At 38.6% G+C, this 22973-nt stretch overlaps 1 protein-coding gene across 2 annotated transcripts in view; it reads right to left on the minus strand.

Moving 5' to 3' along the window:
* Positions 1–8917, minus strand: part of SLC5A12 (solute carrier family 5 member 12) — a 49011-nt gene extending 40094 nt beyond the window's left edge. For both annotated transcript variants that reach the window (XM_030332014.1, XM_030332016.1), the window contains exon 1: positions 8264–8917. In XM_030332014.1, coding sequence (XP_030187874.1) covers positions 8264–8602 — 339 coding nt within the window. In that variant the 5' untranslated portion in view covers positions 8603–8917. The remainder of the gene's footprint in view (positions 1–8263) is intronic.
* Between the last annotated feature and the right edge of the window lie 14056 nt (positions 8918–22973).

Genomic DNA, 22973 nt, shown 5'->3' on the forward strand with positions numbered 1-22973 from the left:
TCTAGAAGAACTACCAGGAGCTGTGCACATGTTAATAGCTGGATCTGGTTTACTGTTGGAGGTCAAGAAAGGTCTTTCTGAGTAAATATTCTAGACTACACTAGCATTTGTCTTCTCCTGCATAATAAACATGTACGGAGTGAACAAAATAAATGTGAAAAGTAGAAAATGGGGGCACCTGGGTGGTTCAGTGAGATAAGAGTCTGACTTCGGCTCAGGTCATGACCTCATGGTTTGTGGGTCTGACTGAGCCCCACATCAGGCTCTCTGCTGTCAGCGTAGAGCCCACTTCAGATCCTCTGCCCCCCTTTCTCTGCCCCTCCCCTGCTTGCTTGCTCTCTCTCTCTTTTTCTCAAAAATAAATAAATATTTATTTATTTATTTAAATACACACACATATATATATATTTTTTTAAGTAGAAAATGTGACTTGAGATTTCAATTTCTTGGTAGTAGTTTCGAATTGGTTGTAATTCTGTCTTACCCGCATTGAAAAAATAATTTTTTATTAAATCAGAAGTTAACTACTGGTTTCTTCTTTTCCTGGAAATGATAACTAACTGTTGCTTCAAGGCATAAAATGGGTCCTTCTTTGAAACCCTAAAAGTAACTCCCTTGGCAGAACTGTTACTCAACTTCATACTAATACACATGTCCCAGTTTACCCTGATCAACCCTTACTCCAAGAAAATAACCATATTCTTTGCAGACCCTCTTTCTTCAGATGATTGATTCAGTACACTGTGTATGAGTCAGGAAATAGTCTAGTGGGTGTGTAACTAAGGGCACCAAATATAAGGAAAATATTCTTAAAGAGGTAAGGAAGTCAGTGAAGAGTTAATTCTCAGATGTCATAGGATAGAAAATGGTGCAAAACTTTTGTGGTGAAGACAATTTAGGTTCAAATCATATGCCCTTGAGAAGATTCATTTACTGCACTAAACAATGGCTTTCTTTTTCTAAAACTGGTGCTTATAAGGCTCAAGTGGCATAGTATATGATAAAGCCAAGTATAGCGACAGGAATATAATGGGATCTTAATGACTGTAGCTGTCACTGTGGATGCAACACCTGAATTTATTGGCGCTCACATTTCCAGTACATGTTGATGGCATCTAAATGCACCTGTGATCATTTGCTTATGGGCTTTATTTCAGCTCTTGCACAGGGAAAGCTAGAAGTGCTTGGGGGTGTTATTGGCCAAAAGCCAGTGACAAAAGGGAGTTAGACAAATAAATATTCTGGCTTCTTTGCCATTGAGGAAGGACAACCCTGAGACATGATCCATATGTCTCCCAGAGATCCTCAGTAAGATTGAACCTCAATTGCGCACAGTGGTGACCTGCTCAAAAACGCACCTTCTATTGGCTTCATTTCCTTCCATTTCCTTCCTTAACTGCCACTTGCTTTGCTATGTTCAATGAAATTACTTCCCCCCAAAATGGTTTGCATTCAAATCCTTGTCTCAAGGTTTGCTTCTGGAGGAATGTAATTTAAGGCAAGTATAATCCAACTGGCAACTTTAAAAATGCTCGTGAAAAAAGGTGTATCCTGCTGATGTGAATATTTTCCCCATCACATAAAAGAACTCAAGGTAGCCTGCTGGAGGATGAGATCAAGTGTAACATAGATAAGCTGTCTTGACTGAGTTCCCCTAGACCCACGAGCCACTAGCCAACCAATTAGCTGATGGCAGTCATACACAAGGTCCTAAATGAGACCAGGAGGAGAACTTGACTATTTTACTGGACTCTACTGAGCCTAGACCAAATTGCTGATCCATAGAATTGTGAGCAAATAAAATTATTTTTTAAGAAATTTATTTTGGGGTGGTATGTTGCACAGCATTAGATAACTGATATAAAAAATCATACCAGGAGTGGGAAAATATCGCAGTAAAGCCCCAAAATATTTGGTGTTGACTTTGGGACTGGATGGCACTGAAGTTTGGGAAAGCAAAGGGGAGATTGTTCCTGAAAAATGAAAAGACAGTGAGGAAACTGCTACAGAAATCTGGACGAAGTCAAGGGTTTTAACATCTTTGTTTAGTTTCACGAAATTCAGTCCATTCAGTCTAACCTGAGAGGCAGTATTGAGAAAAAATATATGTGAAAAAAAAAAGATGTAGACCAAAAGTAAGACTCCTTGAATTCTAGGTTGAGCTTTGCCGCTGTCTCACTCTGACCTAACCCTCTGGTTTCTCTTACACGAGACAAGAGAGACAATTCCAACTGCATAAGTTTGTATCTGAATGAATGCATTTACCCAGTCTTTCAATTAGCTCCTCCCTCCGTCAATGTTCCTCTTTGGTGTCTATCTATCTATTGCTACAGTCTAAGTAAAAATGAAAGTTCAACCAAAGGGTTGCATGCTTCTTGCCTGTTTTCAAAAATAGCACAGGTGACACTTACCATCATTATATTCGAATATTTTCAAAACCCCAGACCTGATCAAGCTACATTCTTTTCTATCTCAGTAAATAGTAAGTCAACTTCTTATGCTGGTTCAAACTCACAGAACATGGATCCATTCTTTACTCCTCTCTTTCTCTCACTCCCCACATCCAATTCATACAAGAATCCTGGTGCCTATGCCCACTTTCAAAATATAGCCACTTGCATCATCTCTTACCACCGCAATAACATCAGCTTTTGCCTTGGTCACAGTAAGAACCTCCTAACTAGACCTCTGGCTTCCACAATCAAAACCTTAGAATCATTCTCAACATCCAGCTAGAGCAACACTCAAAATACAAATCACATCATGTCACTCTGTCGAAATGCTGTAATGACCCATCTCACAGAGAGTAAGAGTCAATCCTCACAATGACCTAAAAGGCTTTATAGCATTGGTTAAAACCCTATCAAGCCCTGAATATCCATTTTAAAGCAAACATATTATAACAGCATTTACTATACTGAAATAATATTCGATAATGACATCTTACACCTATACATCTAATTTCTGAAAATTTAAATATAGTTACTACAACACAACAAGTGTAAAAGGAGAATTAAAAGGGAACAAACTTACCCTCCAAAGTATGTCATCTATAATGCTTAAAAACCACTATAAAGGATGATATTTTAAGAGTAGTAGCCTGTGCCTTCTTATAATGAAAAAGTTTGGATTAAAGAAAAGTAATTCCGAAGCCATTTAGTTTTTAAGAAGTCCAAGAAAAATGAGAAGGCAGGCAAACACCAGCCTATAAACTAGTGCGAAGGGCAAATAATAACAGACTGTATTTATTAGCGTGTGATAAGAGAAAGAAGGAAATAATTTTAACTGAAGTGAAGACAACATGATGAGACTAATTATAAACTGTCCAAGTAGAGATAACAAAAATGTATGATATTGCAAATGAGCTGAGCCTAATTTATAACGTGAGGGTGAGAACAATTCCTTATGCTTTGACACGGGACAGAATAATGATAATGTCACACAGATGGCACATCTTAGTCTCAAAAATCCCACTTTATATCAAAGCATTTAAATCAGTTGGCTATTGCTGTATAGTACTCACCCAGAAACTCACTGTCTTCAAAACAAAGGACATAATCAACTATTCTGCAATTAAAAGAAAAAAAAAACTAAAAATAAAAAATTTAAAAAAGGATTTAATATTTTTCATCATTTTTTGTGGAATTGCTGGGTTATTTTTCTACTTGTTTCCCCAGGCCTCTCATGGGGCTGCGATCAGCTGCAAGGTCAGCTGGGTGAGAAGGTCCAGATGGCCTCGTTCACATATCTGCTTGGTGTGTTGGCTGCTGGATGGGGTGCCTCTGTTCTCCTCTCTGTGTTCACTCATCCTCCAGAAGCTAGCCCTGCTAGCCCAGCTTCCTGACATAGCAGTACCAGAACAGCATTCCAAGAGGGCAAAACCAGAAGCTATCTACCTCACGAGGCCTAGGGCCCAAATACACACATCACTTCTGCCACACTCTATTGGTCAAGGCAAGTCACAAGGCCATCACAGATTCAAGGGGTGGGGAAACAGACCCCACCTCTTCCAAGCCTTTAGCACTTTAAAGACCCCGGAAAGGATATCTATGGATGGATAGCAGGGAATGGAGGATGAGCAAAGAAACATAAATTCAAGTTGCTATAAAGAGCTTAAGTGGTATAAATGTGGGGACAGTAACCACAACAACAACAACAATTATACAAACCTCTTATGCAGCATTTACCATTTGCCAAGTTCTGTTAAAAGCATTTGCATGTAACACCTCATTGACTCCTCACAGACATCCTTTGAGGCAGGTGCTTCTATTATCACTATTTTACATATGTGGAAATCAGGTACAGAGAAGTTAAGCGACTTTCCCAGTCATCCACTGGTAGGTGGCATCACTAGCATTCAAAGCCAAATAGACAGAGTCAAGAGTCCATGCTTTTAATCCCGGCACCAGATTGCCAATTCTTATAAAGCAAAAGCAAATCCTCAACTCATATGCACTTTACACAATCTGAATTTCTTATTTTTAGGGTACTAATAATTTTAAAATATGTAGAGGGCAGGGGCACTTGGGTGGCTCAGTCGGTTGAGCATCCGACTTTGGCTCAGGTCATGATCTGGCAGTTTGCGAGTTCTAGCCCCACATCAGACTTGCTGCTGTCAGCGCAGAACCCACTTCAGATACTCCGTCCCCCTCTCTTTCTGTCCCTCTGCCACTTACTCTCTCTCTCTCTCAAAAATAAATAAACACTTAAAAATAAAATAAAATATGTAGAGGGCAACAAACTCTTTCAATTAAAATCAATGAAACCCTTACATTTCCTGTATCTGTATTAATTTAATAATTGAAAGGCAGCCTCAAATCTCCTCAGTTACATATTTGCAAGTGGTTTAATGTAGTAAATGAACCACTTGACTAAAACCAGTTACAACCAACTGTGTATTGAGTAGCACATCTGGAATAGATTGCTCAGTAAATTTTTCAATAGTTTCAAGACAATGTTTTTATTCCATTTTAATTTGGGGAAAATATACTAATGTATAGTGTGTGTGTGGATAACTTTTTATTTTAAAAAGTTAACATTATTATGTAGCAAAGTACCACTAATTTCCATTTGCAGTAGCTTTTGAACATGAGGGCATTAAAAAATCGCTAAACACACGGTACAAGTATTCATTACATATATGCGTTTTACATACTGCAAGATACCTAGTGTCCCTGCTCATGCTCCCTAAATTTCAGTAGTGTCCCCCACTCATTGCCAAATTGCCCCATAAATATTTAAAGCTCCCTGTGTCTGCCACCACACCCACTAAAACTGCTACTCCTTGTAATGGGGTCCTCTACGTCTTTGATCTCATCTTTCTCTTTTCTCCCCTTGGCTCACTCTTCTCCAAGCACACTGATTTCCTTGCTGTCCTTCAAACATGCTAATCACACTCCCCTTTTAGGGCCTTTGTGTCTGTGGTTACTTTAGCTTGGGGTGTTCTTCCCTCCTGTGGTGCAATTGCTTGCTTTCTAGAGGTCCCCACTGAAACAAATGCCTTATTATCATTGAAGTCTCACTTAACCACCCTATGCGAATTATCAACATTTGATAATTCTGCGAATTATCAAAATAGAACTCCTATTTTCTACCTTATTCTAATTACCTTTTCTCTATTGTATTTAGTAGGGCAGGATATCATTGTGATGCAGCATTCAATCTCTAAAGTTAGACTGCCCTGGGCCCCCCCCTCCCCCCCCCGCCCCCAGTTAAGCATTCAACTTTGGTTAAGGTCATGATCTGGCAGTTGGTGGGTTCAAGCCCTGCATCCGACTCTGTGCTGACAGCTCAGAGCCTGGAGCCTGCTTCGGATTCTGTCTCCCTCTCTACCCCTCCCTGGCTCGCTCGCTCGCCTTCTCTCTCTTTCAAAAATAAATATGCATGTAAAAAAATTAAAATTAGACTCCCCAGGTTTGAAAAACTGCCACTTGCTAGCTATGTGACATTGAGCAAGTTACTTAACTCTATGTGCCTCATTTTTCTAGTCTGTTAAATGGAGATGATAATAATAGAACCTATCTAAAAAGGTTATTTGAAGGCCAAATGATTTAACACATGTAAAATCCCTAGAGCAGTGCTCAGCACACCGCTAAATAGCAAATACTTTTCTGTTATGACCGTCCTACATAGTATGTTTATTGATCACCTTCTCTGCTATAAAACAAGTGCCATGAGAGCAGGGGTCTGACTCAGTGCTTCATCTCTAGGACCTAGAGTGTGCCTGGAACATAGATGCTTAATGAGTATTGAATGGACTATTGAATTAGTTGTAAAAATGATTTTCCACATTTGGCTATTTTTTTATATATATAATTTAAAAAGCTCTTTTACACTTAATGAAACCTTCATGAAAGAAGGGAATTATGATTTCCTACATGGAAGCTGAAGGTGATAAACACTTGGTAACTTGCACAAGGTCATCGTATTATTAAGCAATGGACTTTGAAATCGAATTCATGTTTTCTGACTCTTCTCTCTCTATCCCTTGGTCTCCCTCTCTCTCTCTCTCTCTAGCAGTTACCTAGGGTTTTTTTTGTGTGTGCTTTTTATTTTTTGTTTTTTGTTTGTGTGTGTGTTGTTTTTTGTTTTTTGTTTTTTTAATGCTAGCAATGCCTTTGGGAGTCAAACCTTAATAGCTGATTGGAAAAACCAAGGATATATTTACGTTTTCAGCAATACACTGATGAGCAATGAGGATATGTGTATATGTATTTTAGGACTAAGTATAAATTTAGTCATTTTCCCTTGAATGACATCCTAAATAGTAACTGTTGTATTACCTAATTCTGATTACCTAGTTTTGGTGGGGAGGGGAGTTAGAGGTTGGATATTTGGGGTGTGATTATCTATGGAATCATAAGTTTTAAAACCTTCTGGAAAGTTTGTGCCTAAGTGGCTTTTGAAGTCTAGAGTAATCCTTTATAATCATTTAGTTTAGGGAAATAAAAAAAAAGAGGTCTTTTAAGAATCCTCTGCTGTGACTTAGTAGGAATGGTACTGGATAAGGAAAATAAATACCTTTCTCATAGAAAACGACTTAGGATCATGCTTAAATATTGGACACACAAACTCAAGTTTTAACATGCTATTTTTCTAGAGAATTATTGCAACATCAAAACTGCCTCATTTTCTTTTCATTAACATAATCCCCTTACTGATATCATTTAGCATTTCCCCCCATGGAAATATTTTCTAATTTTTTTTAAAAAATTACCTTTTCTCCACTGAAAATTGGAGGATAGTAACAACTTATATTAAAGTATTCAGCTCTATTATATAATGGAAAGGGATAAAGACAAAGTGGGCTCTCGGTAGGCTTTATCTACTATACAATTTCACTAAGCCATTTATCTAAATCTCAGTGTTCTTATCTGGAAAATGACAATATTTACAGTATATGTTCTGAATACTTTTTAGAATAATGATGTCAATAATACAAATAATAACATTAACTCTCCCTCATTGAAGCTCTCCTACAAGTCAGGCAATGCATAATGTGGTTACAGATAGGTTCTCATCTAATCATTGAAATGCCTCTGGGATTGGCTCCAGACTTTCATTTTACAAATGGTAAAACAGTTGTGTGTCCAAAGGTAACCTTGTCCCAATAAAAACAAAATGTATTTTTACCGTGATGTGTAATTGTCTTGAAAATAAATGTGTTTTTCAACTACAATGTGTTATTAAGACGATATATGTTATTAGAAGAAGAAGAAGAAGAAAAAAGAATAACCAAAAATGTTCAAATGGAGAGAAAAGAGCAACTCCTTCCAAAGTAAAGAAGAGAATGATGTGTCTTGAAGTGTTGGGGTTCGGAGCCAATGGCCAAGAAAGAATTCTTGAGATGTCTTCAGTGCAAAAAGGTGTTTTTTGGGTTTTTGTTTTGTTTTGTTTTGTTTTGTTTTGTTTTTAAGCATGGGAGCAGGCCAGGACCCAGGGGCAGAAAGAGCTGCCCTGGGGTTGAGAGGAGTGACTGATTATATCCTTGGGAGCTGGGGGAGGCAAAGACAGGGGAAGTTTCCAAAAGGACTTTCATATGTTAAAGGAGACTCACAGGATCCTCCAGGCCTAGCTATTTCAAGTTAAGGTTATTTTACCCTCTAGCAAAGCATGAACAGAAAGACAGTTGGGAGTTCCTGGAGAAATGTTCTAGTCCGCCTGCCTGAAGTATCTGTCAGTGGACTGCAGGTTATAAGAAAATTTAATTTTATCTACATTTCTTTGTGCCTTTGTTTCCCACATCAGGTAATAGTTGTCTTACCTCGTAAGTGCTGGTGATGCCAGATCTGTAGAACACAGGGAGAAAGAGCTCTGCCGTGAGGATGATGACGAACACGTAGGAAATAAAGAAGAGCAGAAACGATGCCCCAAAGCGATAAACCTCGGAGGGGGTCCCTAGGACAGTGACAGCTGACATGAAGCTGGCTGTCAGAGACAACGCTACAGGGCCAAAGCTCATTTGCCTTCCCCCAACTAGGAACTCCCTTGAAGTTGCCTTTTTCCTCTCCTTGATAGCAAAGAACACCCCAATTCCAGAGGAAATGACAAAGAGGGCTGCAAATACGACGTAATCCCAAACTGCGAAGTTCTTCACCTCCATGCTGGGAGCTATGGCACCAGAAGGTTGCTTTCAACCGGGTCTCAGGGAGGTTGTTTCCAAAAGCAAAACTCAGTACAGTAGACGTTTTGCCAAGAGAGGAGGCTGTAATTTTCTGAAAAGATTGATGAGCACAGGTACTTGAGTGGATCTTCAGACACCAAGTTGTATTCAGAGAAGACCTTAAGAGTTGGCTACAAAGAAGATTCTGGTAGTGGTATTGGTACCAACAGATGAGAACTTGAAATCTGACCCCAGCCAGGAGCTGTCTGCTGCTGGACTAAAGCATGTGCTACAGAGAAGGAATTCAGATGTGTTCTGAAATTAATAACCATGGGGGTGGAATGGACTCGCCTGATAACATGCTCTTTTATCTTCTGGATTTTTTTTTTTTCTGACTTAAGGTTAAACATTACTGGGGAAACAATGGAAGTGATACAAGTTGACCATCTCAGCATTTTAAATTAGTGAAATGGAATCTGTAATACACAACACCACCCTTAGTGGTGTCTTACCCCTGAGCAAGGGAGGGTGGGGGATGGGTATCTGTGATTGCCCGCCCGAGGCATCGGGTGAGGAGGGAAAAGAGCAAAGGACTGGTATTGAGGAGACCTTTGCTCAAGTTGGGTCGGATAGTAAGCAAGCTGTGCAATTGTTGGCAAATCGTTTAATCTTTCTGAGCTTCATCTGGAGCAAGGGGGTAATAAGACCTTACAAGGGTTACTAGGAGTCTTTCAGTGTCTCAAACTTGCTGATCTGTAAAATCTGTAAAATCTGTAAAATTTTCCTGATCTGTAAAATGAAAGATAATATCTACCTCATTGGCCATTATTTGTGTTGATAGTAGGGTACTCCTGAACAAATAGTCGTTTCTCTCTTGACTCAGAAAATGGATTTACCATTTTTTAACTGTTAATAAAGCATCTGTAGTCCTCAGTTTTATCTCCCAGTCCCCCCTTCATTTGGACATTTATGACACTTGTACCCAGAGGCTAAGTCAGAGTTAGCACTCCGACAAATGAGAAAAGGAAGGTGAAAATCCAGTTATAGATTCCTGTTTCTGATCTTGTTAGACTGCCAATTGTTCTGAGTGTCCCCAGCAAGCCTCTGGGGCGACAATTTCTCCATTTTGTTCATACTTTCCCTCTTTCTCAGTGGTCTTCCCTGACCCTAGCTCTACAAAGCCTGGTCATTCCACAGGGTCTAGTTCCTGTCTCCTCTGCTCTGTGGAACCTTCCGACTCGCACCTGCTCTATCTCAGCTCCTATGGGAAGCAGCCTCCTATGATACTCACTTTGAATTCTGAAAGAATCCTCACCTATTTTAATGAATGTATATGAGGATCTGCTTGAATTGGTCAGTTGTTGTAGATGACCAGCTTCTGGAAGATATAGGCATGAGGCCTGGTCCATAGTGCCCAGGAAATAGTGGCCACTATAGAAAATAAGGATATAATTAAAAAACCAAAAGAAGAAAATATAAGTTATTCAATATGGCCCAAAGCAGAAAGATTTTCTGTCAAACAGAGGAAATTCTGATTTTGCTTTTGACATCTGGATAAAAGAATAAATCTTTGATTATTTGTTTAGCCTGGATACTGTCTTCACTCCTGACTTTGCTCCATGGATTTGAATTAGGCCACAGGAAGCTCTGATGGCCAAAATATGCTTTTAGTTACAAATAAATACTCTGGTTACAAAAAAGTCTCTGCCTCGAGCTATCTGCGTCCTGTTGTTAAAATTCTTTCTCTAACTCTGCAGACCTGGTATGATCAGTTTTAATGGGAAACTAGGTCTTTAGTATTTTTATTTTAACCGAGGCTTTTAATTATTTTTACCATGAGGTATTCTAATTATATAACAGGTTTTTGTTTGCAATGGTCTCAGCAGAAAATCAGAACTCTGGCTTTCAGAGACTTGACTACATTATACTTTAATATTAACACCAACTAAGTGTTAATATTCAATCCACAAGGTGTGTAAACAACTTGTTCAGGTCAGGTGAACACGTGTTCGCAACATTATATCTATGAGGTCCCAGGGTTAACTACCAGAAGCTTGCAGCTGACGAGGCAATGAGTGCTGCCGTTTTTAATGAACCATCATCAAGAAACAGTATTGTCAGGATGCCTGGGTAGCTCAGCGGGTTAAGCATCTGACTTCGGTTCCAGTCATGATCTCGAGGTTCCGGAGTTCGAACCCCTCATTGTGCTCCGCCCTGTTGGTGTGGAGTCTGCTTGGATTCTCTCCCTCACTCTCTCTCTCTCTCTCTCTCTGTATAAATAAATAAATAAAACAGTATTGTCTACATAACTTCCATTTGTCTTGGATTTCAAAATAGTGAAGAAGCAGAATGGTTAATTGTTTGACATGCGGAGGAAGCTGCATGCGTCTCATAGTATAATATTCCTTGCTTTCAACATTTTGCTGACTGTAAGTCACAGCGTCAACTTATTAATTTCATTCTCAGTTATTTCCCATTTTTCAAAAATCTTTTTCTCCTTTTGGTAACATTCAATGTCTTCAAATTCTCTATTGCCCAGTGAAGCTCACTCTATGCAAGGTTCATGATGATTATAAAGCATAGAACCAATTTATTAATAACTTTTCAGGGAAAACAAAAGAACCAGCACACTCAAATGCTATATCAATTAGAAGGTGCATCCCTATATCAAAAATATTAACATGGAAGAGAGAGGAAATGTATTTCTTTGATCTGAAGAAACCCCAATATCTCCAGCTCCCTTTTGCAGGTGCTCCAAATGCAAACATTTGTGCCTTATTCCTTCGTATGTGCTGTGACCTTTTTTAGAAGTAAATGTCAAGGCCTGCGCTCCCAACACAATCTTCCCTAAAGATGCTCCACTATCTAATTTACCCACCACCTAATAGGTTAGATTTGTTGTTGTTATCATTAATAGTCTCCTTAGTATAAAATAGTTCTGCATCTTGCTTGGAACAAGTTCTAATGGGAAAAAGGAAGAGAATTTGAGAAAATTAAATGCTACCAAAGGGAGGAAAGGGCGAAGAAACTGGCAAGACCAGACACCTGGGGGAATGGTGTTGGGGACGTGGAATAGGAGTGAAGACAGAGCACAGGAATCTGACTGGTGGCACAGACATCTCTCAAAACCAGTGAGGATTTCTCAAAACCAGTATAAGGAGAACCAAAGGGATTCTAACAATGATAGTAACTCATATTAAATCTTATTTTTTCTAGTTTATTGAGATATAGGTAACATATAACATTGTATAAGTTTTAGACGTATAATGTAGTGATCTGATACACTTATATGTTGCAAAATGATTATCACAGTAGGGTAAGTTGATTCCATCATTTCCCATTTTGGGGGCAGTGGGGGAGAATATTTAAGATCTACTCTCTTATCAACTTTTAGGTAAATAATACTGTATTGTGAACCATGTTGTGCTGGAGTGTAATTCCCTTTTTTTTACCTGCAACCTTTATGGAAACACTGCTACATCACTGATATTATATTGGTGTTTCAACATTACACTAAAGGGAAAAGATGTTGTGTTCATCTCTGGATTCAACATGGGAGATAAGGAAGAAAAACTGTTGAAGGAAGTATGACACCTAGGGGAGACTGAGAACCCAGAAGAAACAAAAACTGGAGAAAGACCTCCTGACAATCTTTATAATCTTGGCCACTGAGGCAGGGAAGACTACTTGGTATCATAGTCTATCAAAGTCAGGAGATTAAGCTTTCTTGTCTCTGTTTTTTGGTCTTGTGTTTGTGTTTTTGCATTTCTTTCTTTTTCCTTTCCTTCTTTCCTTTCCTTTCCTTTCCTCTCCTTTCCTTTTCTCTTTTCCTCTTTTCTTCTTTTTCCTTCTCTTTCTTTCTTTTTTTCTTTCTTCCTTCTTTCTTCTCCTTTCTAATATTAAAAGAATTTAAAATTCTTTTATCCACCTAGGGCCCCTGGTGGATCAGTCTGTAGAGCTTCTGACTGTTTATTTGGGCTCAGGTCATCATCTCCTAGATGGTGGGATTAAGCCCCATGTAATAGTGTGGGGCCTGCTTAGAATTCTCTCTCTCCTCACTTTCTGCCCCTTCCCTGGCTCATGTGTGAGCACATGCATTCTCTCTCTCTCTCTCTCTCTCTCTCTCTCTCTCTCAAGATAAAAAAACTTAAAAAAACACTTACCTGCAACAAGAGACCAAATTTCTTTCCCTACCCTGACTCTAAGGGTAGATTTTGTGCTGTTTTATCTGGTTCTCGGTTATCACATTTGTAAAAAGTGATGGTATATCATATTAATAATTAGAAACTTAGATTAATGTAAGTAACTAAATCACCTTTTCAAGTCTGCTTAAATGTCACCTTCTTTGATCAACCTATTTAAAATGCAAACAACCACTTCCAAATCTCCTTTTTCTGCTCTATTTTTTCTTCAAAAATGTATTCTCTACTAATATACTGTATAATATCTTAAATATCAACATCCCTCCACTAAAGTGAAAGCTTTCTAAAGGGCCTTGTCAATTTTGTTCTCTGAGGTACTCTCAGTACCTAGAAGTTTCTGTCCCATTGTAGATACTCAATAAATTAAATTAAATTGTATAAATTCTAGGGATCAATTACATCTTCATAACCTATGTTGAATATTTGTTTTACTGAGAAAAAAAAGGAAAAAACCTCAAAGAAAAATTTTCAAGATTTTTTTTAAAGCTGAAATATTGGGGCGCCTGGGTGGCGCAGTCGGTTAAGCGTCCGACTTCAGCCAGGTCACGATCTCGCGATCCGTGAGTTTGAGCCCCGCGTCAGGCTCTGGGCTGATGGCTCGGAGCCTGGAGCCTGTTTCCGATTCTGTGTCTCCCTCTCTCTCTGCCCCTTCCCCGTTCATGCTCTGTCTCTCTCTGTCCCAAAAATAAATAAACGTTGAAAAAAAAAAAAAGCTGAAATACTGATATACCTCCATTCACATTTTCCACATAAAACTGAAATGTGTATTCTGTCCAATCAAGTTCCCGAAGTCACTGTAGTTAAAAGTGACTGTAGTTAAAACTTCATTCAGTCATTCTCCATGCACTCAGCAAAGCTGAAGAGGTAGTGACTCAAGCCTTGAAGAAGCAAATTTCAAAGTCCAGCAGATAATTTTACTTAATATTAAAACAGACTACTGGCATTGCACAGGTAGAACATTCTACAGGAATATCCAGTTGGAAGGGCAAATGGGCAAGAGGGTCAAGGTCCTTCACTAACTGCCCTAAGGACCAAGCAAACCCTCCATTATAGGACAGCAAAAAGGAAAAACACTTGCATGATCTGCTATGGGCTTGATTTGCTAAATAGGCATAAAGAAAAAAAAAAACATTTCTTGTTTAGTTCAGTCTTCTAGGCATTAAAATAGAACTTTTGAATAAGCTTTGAAAATGAGACAGAATTTGCTTGTGTCTGACTCTTTCATATTTGATGTCACTTTGGTCCTTCTGGCTATAAATCTGTAATTTTGTTAAAAAATAAAAAAATAAAAATCTGTAAAAATTAGTGTCAATAGTCTCATTTTACAAATGGAAAGAAAAAAGGTACAGAAAAGGGTTTTATCCAAGATCAAGAGCAAGGTCATATAGCTGCTGAGCAGTGGTTTTAGACCCGAGCACAGCCTGGATAATTCTGAAATCTATGCTGTTTGTGCTATTTCTGACAAAGACATTTTCAGCTTACTCACTTTCCAGGTCTAATGGAGAGATTTTGCAAAAGCATTGAAGAAAAATCTAGGTTTTTCTGTCCTGGCAATCTGAACAGTGACAATCAGTACATCTCCAGTGAAATACAGCAGTGATAACCAAGGTTCCCTGTGTCCTGCAGTACTGTCATATTCTCAAGTAACTTATAAATAAATAAATGAATAAATAAATAAATAAATAAAACTTCAATTCAAGAAAGTTTTAATATTAAATGACTTTTATTATTGAGTCTCTTTGGAAATGCACTTGAACAATATAGTATAGTTGGCAAGTTCTTTTTACTTTTTAAAAATGTTTTTAATGTTTATTTTTGAAAGAGAAAGAGAAAGAGAGAGAGTGTGAGCAGGGAAGGGGCAGAGAGGCAGACACAGAATCCGAAGCAGGCTCCAGGGGCTGAGCTGTCAGCACAGAGCCCTACGCCGGGCTCGAGCTCACAGACCATGAGATCATGACCTGAGCGAAAGTCAGACACTTAACCAACTGATCCGCCCAGGCGTCCCTATAGTAGGCAAGTTCTGGTGTAATGTTATCGTTTACCAAGGAAACTCCTTTGTTCCTAATTCCGTATCAATTCCAGGTTTTTCTCGACAGCCCTGTCACCATCAGATACCACTATGAATAAATGACTTTTGAGTATTTCATGAACATTTGTCATCACTGGGAATATACAAATGTGTCTTGGCCTCAAAGGCAAGATTAAAAGAAAACTGCAAATATGTTGTGCAATGGTAATTACAACATATAGTTTTTCTAATAGTGACTCCTTTTATTGAAGCGTTCTCTTGGTGCCTCTGCTTATGGTTTTGGGATATACTAACAGACTTAAATGTGAGAGTCAAGAGACAGACACATACTTATGTGTCAATAAGTGGAGGGTCTTATTAATAACGAAGACTGGAGGATTTGAGTCAGAGCTAGGCTCACAGTTTTGCTCAGTCATTTATAATTTTATCGCCTTAAACAAGGTGTTTCATTTCTTTGACACTCAACTGATCATCTTCAAAATAGAAATAAGACCCTTTTTCGCTAGACTGCTGTGAATATTAGGGATAAGATAAACATAGGGTTTGAACATCACAAAAATTTCAAAACTGACGTCTGTCACTGTATAAGTGACAGCTGTCACATTTCAGCATTTGTACTTGAAACATACAACATAACTCTGGAAAGAATGACGAGTATGGGGAGACAACATAGGAGGAACCATAGTGTAAGTTGTAAATATTTATTTCCCAATTCAGGGGAACAAAAGTCAGATTCCTGACTTGGAGTTTTCTTGGTTTTTGCTTTATTCTGTATATGCAATGTCTAAAGTACCCAAATCCCCCCAGTTTCATTGTTCCGATATAGTTTATCATGTTAGACATTTTATATAATTTTTCTCTTTCTTTTTAAGTGAACTTTTTGTATCTTCGTATTTTGTTCTTACAAACGTGGTAAAACTTGTAGCTCAGCTGAAATCTGTCGGGCAAGACTGCAGCTACCTTTGTTTTGTGATTCTGTAGATATTTGTGGCCCTCATGGCTTCTAAGTAACTTCTTGCCACTTTTGCACTCTAAAAAGCAAGTGTATGGCCTATTTTACAAATAAATGTCTTAAGCTTTCACAGATCAGGATTATTTCAGTCCCCTCATGAAGCCAAAAATGTTATGGAATATCATAACAACTAGGACTTCAGGAAGAATGTGCAAGAAAGCACATTTGCAGGCAATCTTGTATTTTAAAATTCTAGAGGATTAGAAAGAAGGGTTCATGGAAAAACATTTATAATACCAGTGCCTTTGCGGGACAAACATGGGTTCAAGAAGCTACTTTCTTTTTGTATTAAAATATATCTTTGTATGGAAATGGGTATGTGGATGAGATTTTCATGTGTTTACCTACTACATTTCAAGTTCAAAATCCCACTCTTTGTCCCTGCCAAGTATCTTTTCAAATAAATAGATTTTGCTTGAGGTTTGTGAGGTCTGTCAGGCATAACTGAGGTTTTCCTAATGGGAAAGCATGAATTTGTAGCAAAACTTATCAACTGGGAGAGAGATGATACTGTGACATTTTTAACCATAAGTACTTTTGATAACAATTTTAGGAAAACATTACAAGCCAAAGAAGTGCGCTATGTTTTTTTTTAAGAATTCATCACCAGTACAAATTAACAGGTTGTGTGCAGCATAACTGAGGAAGGAGGGTTGGGATGAAGAGGTGAGGACACAATTAATTCTGAGATGTTGAAGATATCACCAGGTAAGCTATTTCTCCATTTTCGGTATTTTTAAAAATATTAGATCAAAGGAATTTGGGATTTGAAGTAAAAGGAATTGAGTCTGACACCAGTTCTACTGCTAATCTCCAGTGTGACCATCAGCAAAACAAATAAAAAGACTTTGTAGAGGGGCACCGGGGTGGCTCAGTTGGTTAAGCGTCTGATTTCGGTTCAGGTCATGATCTCAAGGTTCCTGAGTTTGAGCCCCTCGTTTGGCTTTGTGCTGACAGCTCAAAGCCTGACGTCTGCTTCAGATTCCGTGTCTTCCTCTCTCTCTACCCTTCCCCCCCACTCGTGCTCTGTCTCTCTTTTTCAAAAAAATAAATTAACATTAAAAAAAATTTTTTTTAACTTGTAGAATGAAGATGATCCTACCTACCTCAAAGAGGCTGTTTTGAGGTTTCCTTACTATTATGTATTATAAACTGGAAAAGCATTACAGGGTACTGGCATAATGCCTTCAGGGGGAGGCAGGGATAATAATAACAGAATCTTGAGTTTAGACGTGAAATGGAACTGGATTGCATTTTCGCTATATTATTTTCTGACCATGCAACTTAGCTTGGTTACTTAATCTGTCTGAGTTTCCTCTTCAGTAAAATAGGAATACCTGACAGGGTAGTTATGAGCTCATTGTCTAAGGCAGTGTCTACTACACAGTAGTTTTTCTATACATATGGTTTCTTTCTTTCTTTCTTTCTTCTCTCTTTTTTCTTTTCTATGGGAGTATTAGCATGGATTCAGTTTAATAAAGCAAGCCTTTGTTGAGTGCAAACTACATAAAAGGGTCAGAGTGAAGTGCTCAGAAAGTACGCAAGGCAAATGAAACCTGGTTCTTACTCCCGAAATATCTATTATCCAGTAGGGGTGTGGAAATGGGAAGATAGGAGGGCTGTTTCTAAATAAAGACTTCATGTGATTTATGATCCATTGTCTTAACTGGGACTACTATTACTGAAAAAAGTAGTGCTATGATACTGGGGCAGAGATGTAAACTGAGGCTGTCCCAAGCAGACCAAGACAAATGGTCACCCTCTATACAGGGGTTAAACAGTTGGGCACTAGAAAGTGAGAAAATAAATTCAGCTGAATTCCTTCAACTGCCTCAGGCCAACTTTTAAACCAGAGATTGGTACTTCGTTTCTGATCACAAGAGGTTGCAGAATGTTCTGGTTTCCAGCCCCCACTCTCTGGCAGTGTCTCCACTGGGGAAAGGCTTGAGCTCAAGAAGGGGCCCATCCTCCAACATCTTGTGAAAAAACACCCTCCCACACATCATTCCCACCCAGGTGGAGGAACACCTACACTGTGGCTGATATGCTTTGATGCTCTACTGAGACTGACTTCTTAATGTGTTTATTTTTAGTCACCAAAGAGTGAAAATGCCCTAATTGCCTGTGGAATTAAGGTCAACCTCACTGTCAAAGGGGAAAAAAACAGAAGAGCAAGTAGATCTCACAATACCTAAAAATAGAAACATTTGTGTTTGATTTTGTCTGTGTATTAAATTTAGGAGCTTCTATATGATATATTCATAAGAATCAACTAACTCTGCTCCTATCCAACAGGAACCTTTCAATTTTTAGGAAGCGTAGCCGTCTGTACGTTTATTATATGCCCGACATTCTCTTTCCTTAAGAGAGACACGTCTTATACTTGATTAAAGGGTTCTGGTCTTGAGTAACCACTGAACTTGCAAATCTGGCATAAAATCAAGAAAAAAAAAGGAGGGGGGGGCTTTTAAAAATCAATTTGTGACCTTGTAAGGCAGAAATAAATGTTTACTTTTATGAAGACAGGGTATCGTGGTAGATAGATCATGGCTTTTGTCAAATCTGGATTCTTTTTCAAGCTCTGTTCCACTCTACAAGTTTGAGGAAAGTTGTGAAAACTGAGACTTTGTTTCCCTAGCTGTAAAATAGGAACAATTTGAAGGGTAGTTGTGAGGACTAAATAAGACAACGCCTGTAAAGTACTTAAGATAATTAATATTAGGAATAGTATTATGGTCATATGGATAATTACTACCGGGTGTGCAGGTGAGGTTTAATAAATGATAACTCAATAAATGGTCTTACTGCTGAGGTTATAAAGTTATAAATACAGTAACTTACAAGAAACTTATAAGAAAATCTCAATTTAATTAAAACTTTTTTAAATCTTTACTTAGCAATTTTCACACAACCTAGACTACTTTTTCTTCAGCTAAAGACTTGTTTTTGGACTTTGGCTTCTGTTAATCATTATTTTATCTACTATTAAGATGTTGTTACCTACCTGCACTAAAGTTCACAGGTCCACACACATAAATGTAAATACAGCTGAAGTTCTACGACTTCTTGAATTGTGAAGTTTTATCACAGGGACTAGTCAATCATTGAGTGTGAAGGAAAAAGATAGTGCTCCTTCTTAGAATAAAAGCAACACGGTCAACAATTTTTAGGATCTGAATCGTCTTGGATGAGACCTTTTTGTAAGTCGATTTCACATGCCATCCTTCCCAGGAATTAAAGGCTCACTGAGGGAGCATTTTATGTAAGCTTGTTCCCAAGTCTAGCCCTTGGGAAAGAACATACATAATGGACAAGAGAAGAAATGAAATGGACCTTTGTGGACCTGTCTGTTTACTACGTGCCAGTCAAAAGGCTACGTACCACAGAACGAACCCAAATACAGGCAGACCTCATTTTGGCGCTTGGCTCTATTGCGCTTCATAGACATTGTATTTTTTACAAATTGAAGGTTTTTGGCCACCCTGCCTAGAGCAAGTCGATAGGCACCGTTTTTCAACATCATTTGCTCACTTCATGTCTCTATGACATATTTAGGTAGTGGTCAGTGTTTCAAACTTTTTCATTATGGTATTTATTATGGTGATCTGTGATCAATGATCTTTAATGTCACTCTCATAGTTGTTTTGGAGCACCACGAATTGCCCACATGAGAAGGCAAACTTAATTGGTAAGTGTGTATGTTCTGGCTGCTCTACTGACCAATCATTCCTCCATCTCTCTCTCCCTCTCCTCAGGCCTCCCTACTCCCTGAGACACAACAATATGGAAATGAGGCCAATTAGTAACCCAACAATGGCCTTTAAGTGTTCAAGTGAAAGGAAAAGTCCCACTTTTAATCAAAAGGTAGAAGTGATTCAGCTTAGGGAGGAAGACATGTCAAAAACCAGGATAGGCTAAAAGCTAGACATTTTCACCAGTTAGCCAAGAGGTGAATGCAAAGGAGAAATTCTTAAAGGAAATGAAAAGTGCTTTCCCGTGAACACATGAATGATAAGAAAGTAAAGCAACCTTATTGTTGACATAGAGAAGTTTGAAGATCAAACCAGCCACAACATTCCCTTAGCCAAGCCTAATCCAGAGCAAGGCCCTAACTCGCTTCAGTTCTACAGAGGCTGAGAGAGATAAGGAAGCTGCAGGAGAAAAATTAGAAGCAGAAGAAAAATTTGAAAGTTGGTTCATGTGGTTTAAGGAAGAACCCATCTCCATAACATAAATGTGCTAGATGAAGCAGCCAGTGCTGATACAGAAGCTGCAGCTTGTTATCCAGAAGATCCAGCTTAGGTAATTAATGAAGGTGGCTATGATAAACAACAGATTTTCAGTGTAAATGAAACAGCCTCCCATTGGAAGAAAATGCCATTTAGAACTTTCATAGCTAGAGAGGAGAAGTCAATGCCTTGCTTCAAAGTTTCAAAGGACAGTCTGACTTTCTCGTCAGAGACTAATGCAGCTGGTGACTTTATGTTGAAGCCCATGCTCGTTTACTATTCCAAAAATCCTAGAACTTTTAAGAATTATGTTAAAGCTTCTCTGCCTATACTCTACAAATGGAAAAACAAAGCCTGGATGATAGCACAGCTGTTTACAACTTGGCTTACTGAATATTTAAGTCCACTAAGATGTCCTGCTCAGGAAAAAAAGATTCCATTCAAAATAGTAGTGTTCATTGACAGTGTGCCCGATCACCCAAGACCTCTGACAGAAATATACAACAAGATCAATGTTGTTTTCGTGCCTACTAACATGATATCCACTCGGTAGCCCACAGACCAAGGAGTAATTTCAACTTTCGAGTCACATTATTTAAGGAATACATTTCATAAGGTTATAGATGCCATAGATGTTAATTCCTCTGATGCATCTGGGTAAAGTAAGTTGAAAAACCTCTGGAAAGGATTCATCATTCTAGATACCATTATGAACATTTGTGATTCATGAGAAGAGGTGAAAATATCTACATTCACAGGAGTTTGGAAGAAGTTGGTTCTAACCTCCATGGAAGACGTTGATGGTTTCAAGACTCCAGTGGAGAAAGTAACTACAGATGTGATGGAAACAGCAAGAGAACTAGAATTAGAAGTGGAGCCTGAAGATGGAACTGAATTGCTTCATCTCATGATCAAATTTGAGTAGGTGAAGAGTTGCTTCTTCAAGATGAGCAAAGAAAGTGGTTTCTTGGGATGGAAGCTACTCCTGGTGCAGATGCTGTGAAGACTATTGAAATGACAAAAAAGGTTTAGGATATTACATAAACTTAGTTGATAAAAATGGTCGAGAAGATTGACTCCAGTTTTGAAAAAAAGTTCTAGTGTGAGCAAAAGTGTATCAAATAGCATCTCATGCTACAGAGAAATTGTTAATGAATAGAAGAGTTAATTGATGTGGCAAACTTCACTGTCTTATTTTTTAAATGTCCACAGCCACCTCAACTTTCAGCAACCACCATCCAGATCAGTCAGCAGCCATCAACATCAAGGCAAGACCCTCCTCCAGCAAAAAATTTAGGACTTGCTGAAAGCTCAGATGATGGTCATCATTTTTTAATAATAAGGCCTTTTTCAAAATGTTTATTTATTTGAGAGAGATAGAGAGAGAGAGAGCAGGGGAAGGGAGGGGCATAGAGAAAGGGAGATACAGAATCTGAAGCAGGCTCCAGGCTCTGAGCCATCAGCACAAAGCCCGAAGTGGGGCTCAAACTCATGAACTGTGAGATCATGACCTGAGCTGGAGTTGGATGCTAACCAGTTGAGTCACTCAGGCATTCCAACAATAAAGCATTTTTAAATTAAGGTATATACACTGATTTTTTGACATAATGCCATTGTACACATAATCATTACTAGTATAGTTATGTCTAACATAAAATTATGTTTAACATAACAAACCTAACATAGTCTAGTATAAACTTTTATATGCACTGAGAAGCCAAAAAATTCATTTGACTTGCTTTATTGTAATATTTGTTTTATTGCAGTGGTCTGGAACTGAACTTGGCTCGTTGATGGCAATGGGGATGATGGGGCTCTAAACCAATAAAAGCTAGAAGACAGACTTAACTGCCAGAAACTAGGGTGTCACAATTGTTATAACAAATGGCAAGGTCAAGGTAGCAGTCACAGGGTCTTAAGTCAATGAGAGTTGTGGAGATAGTAAATAGAACACAGTCTCTAAAAGCACTGATATCAGGGTGCACCTGGGTGGCCCTGTCAGTTGGGCATCTGACTTTGGCTCAGGTCATGATCTCACGGTTTGTGGGTTCAAGCCCTGCATCGGGCTCTGTGCTGACAGCTCAGATCCTGGAGCCTGCTTCAGATTCTGTGTCTCCCTCTCTCTGTGCCCCTCCCTCACTCATGCTCCCTCTCTCAAAAATAAATGAACATAAAAAAGTCTTAAAAACACTGATACCAGGATGTCTATCAGCATGTTCCTCAAAGTCTGCATTACAATGAGTCCACTGTGTTCATGAACTCACCTGGTGGCTGTTTCCTCAATGCGTGACTGTGTACTAGTGATTGACATCCTGGGAAATTGGAGTAGCCCTCACACTGGGTCCTTGGCTTATGGGGTAATTGCTAGTACAATGGAGAAGTCAAATGGAAACCTCTGAAACTGCCTCCCACACCTGTCCAACATAGCACATCAAAAACAACATCACATCCCAAAAGAGATGGTAGACAGATTAAAGCATTAAAAGATTTAAAGAAAGCAGGAGTAAGAATCCTTCTCATAGTTCTGTTTCATATGCTAGTCTGGCTTCCTGTAAAAAGCAGGTGGAACCTGGACAGTTATATAGATTATCGCACACTTAACCAAGGAGTAGCCACAATCACATGTCAAACAAGATTATCCATCTATCTACCTATCTATCTATCTAGATATCTATAAAACCATAGATTGATATAGTATGGTTTTTCAGTACTTGATGTGTGACCCTTAATTTGGTGAGTGTTCTTTTCTATTGAAACAGGATTGAGGATCTGAAACAGTTGACATTCACAATAAATAGATGACAATATATTCAATAATTTTAGCCCAAGCTTAGGTTAATTTTCCTTCTTTATGTCATAATATAGTGAAAAAATCTGAGCTATCCTGACACACTGAAGA

The sequence above is a fragment of the Lynx canadensis genome, chromosome D1 (assembly GCF_007474595.2).
Source record: "Lynx canadensis isolate LIC74 chromosome D1, mLynCan4.pri.v2, whole genome shotgun sequence".
NCBI lineage: Eukaryota > Metazoa > Chordata > Mammalia > Carnivora > Felidae > Lynx > Lynx canadensis.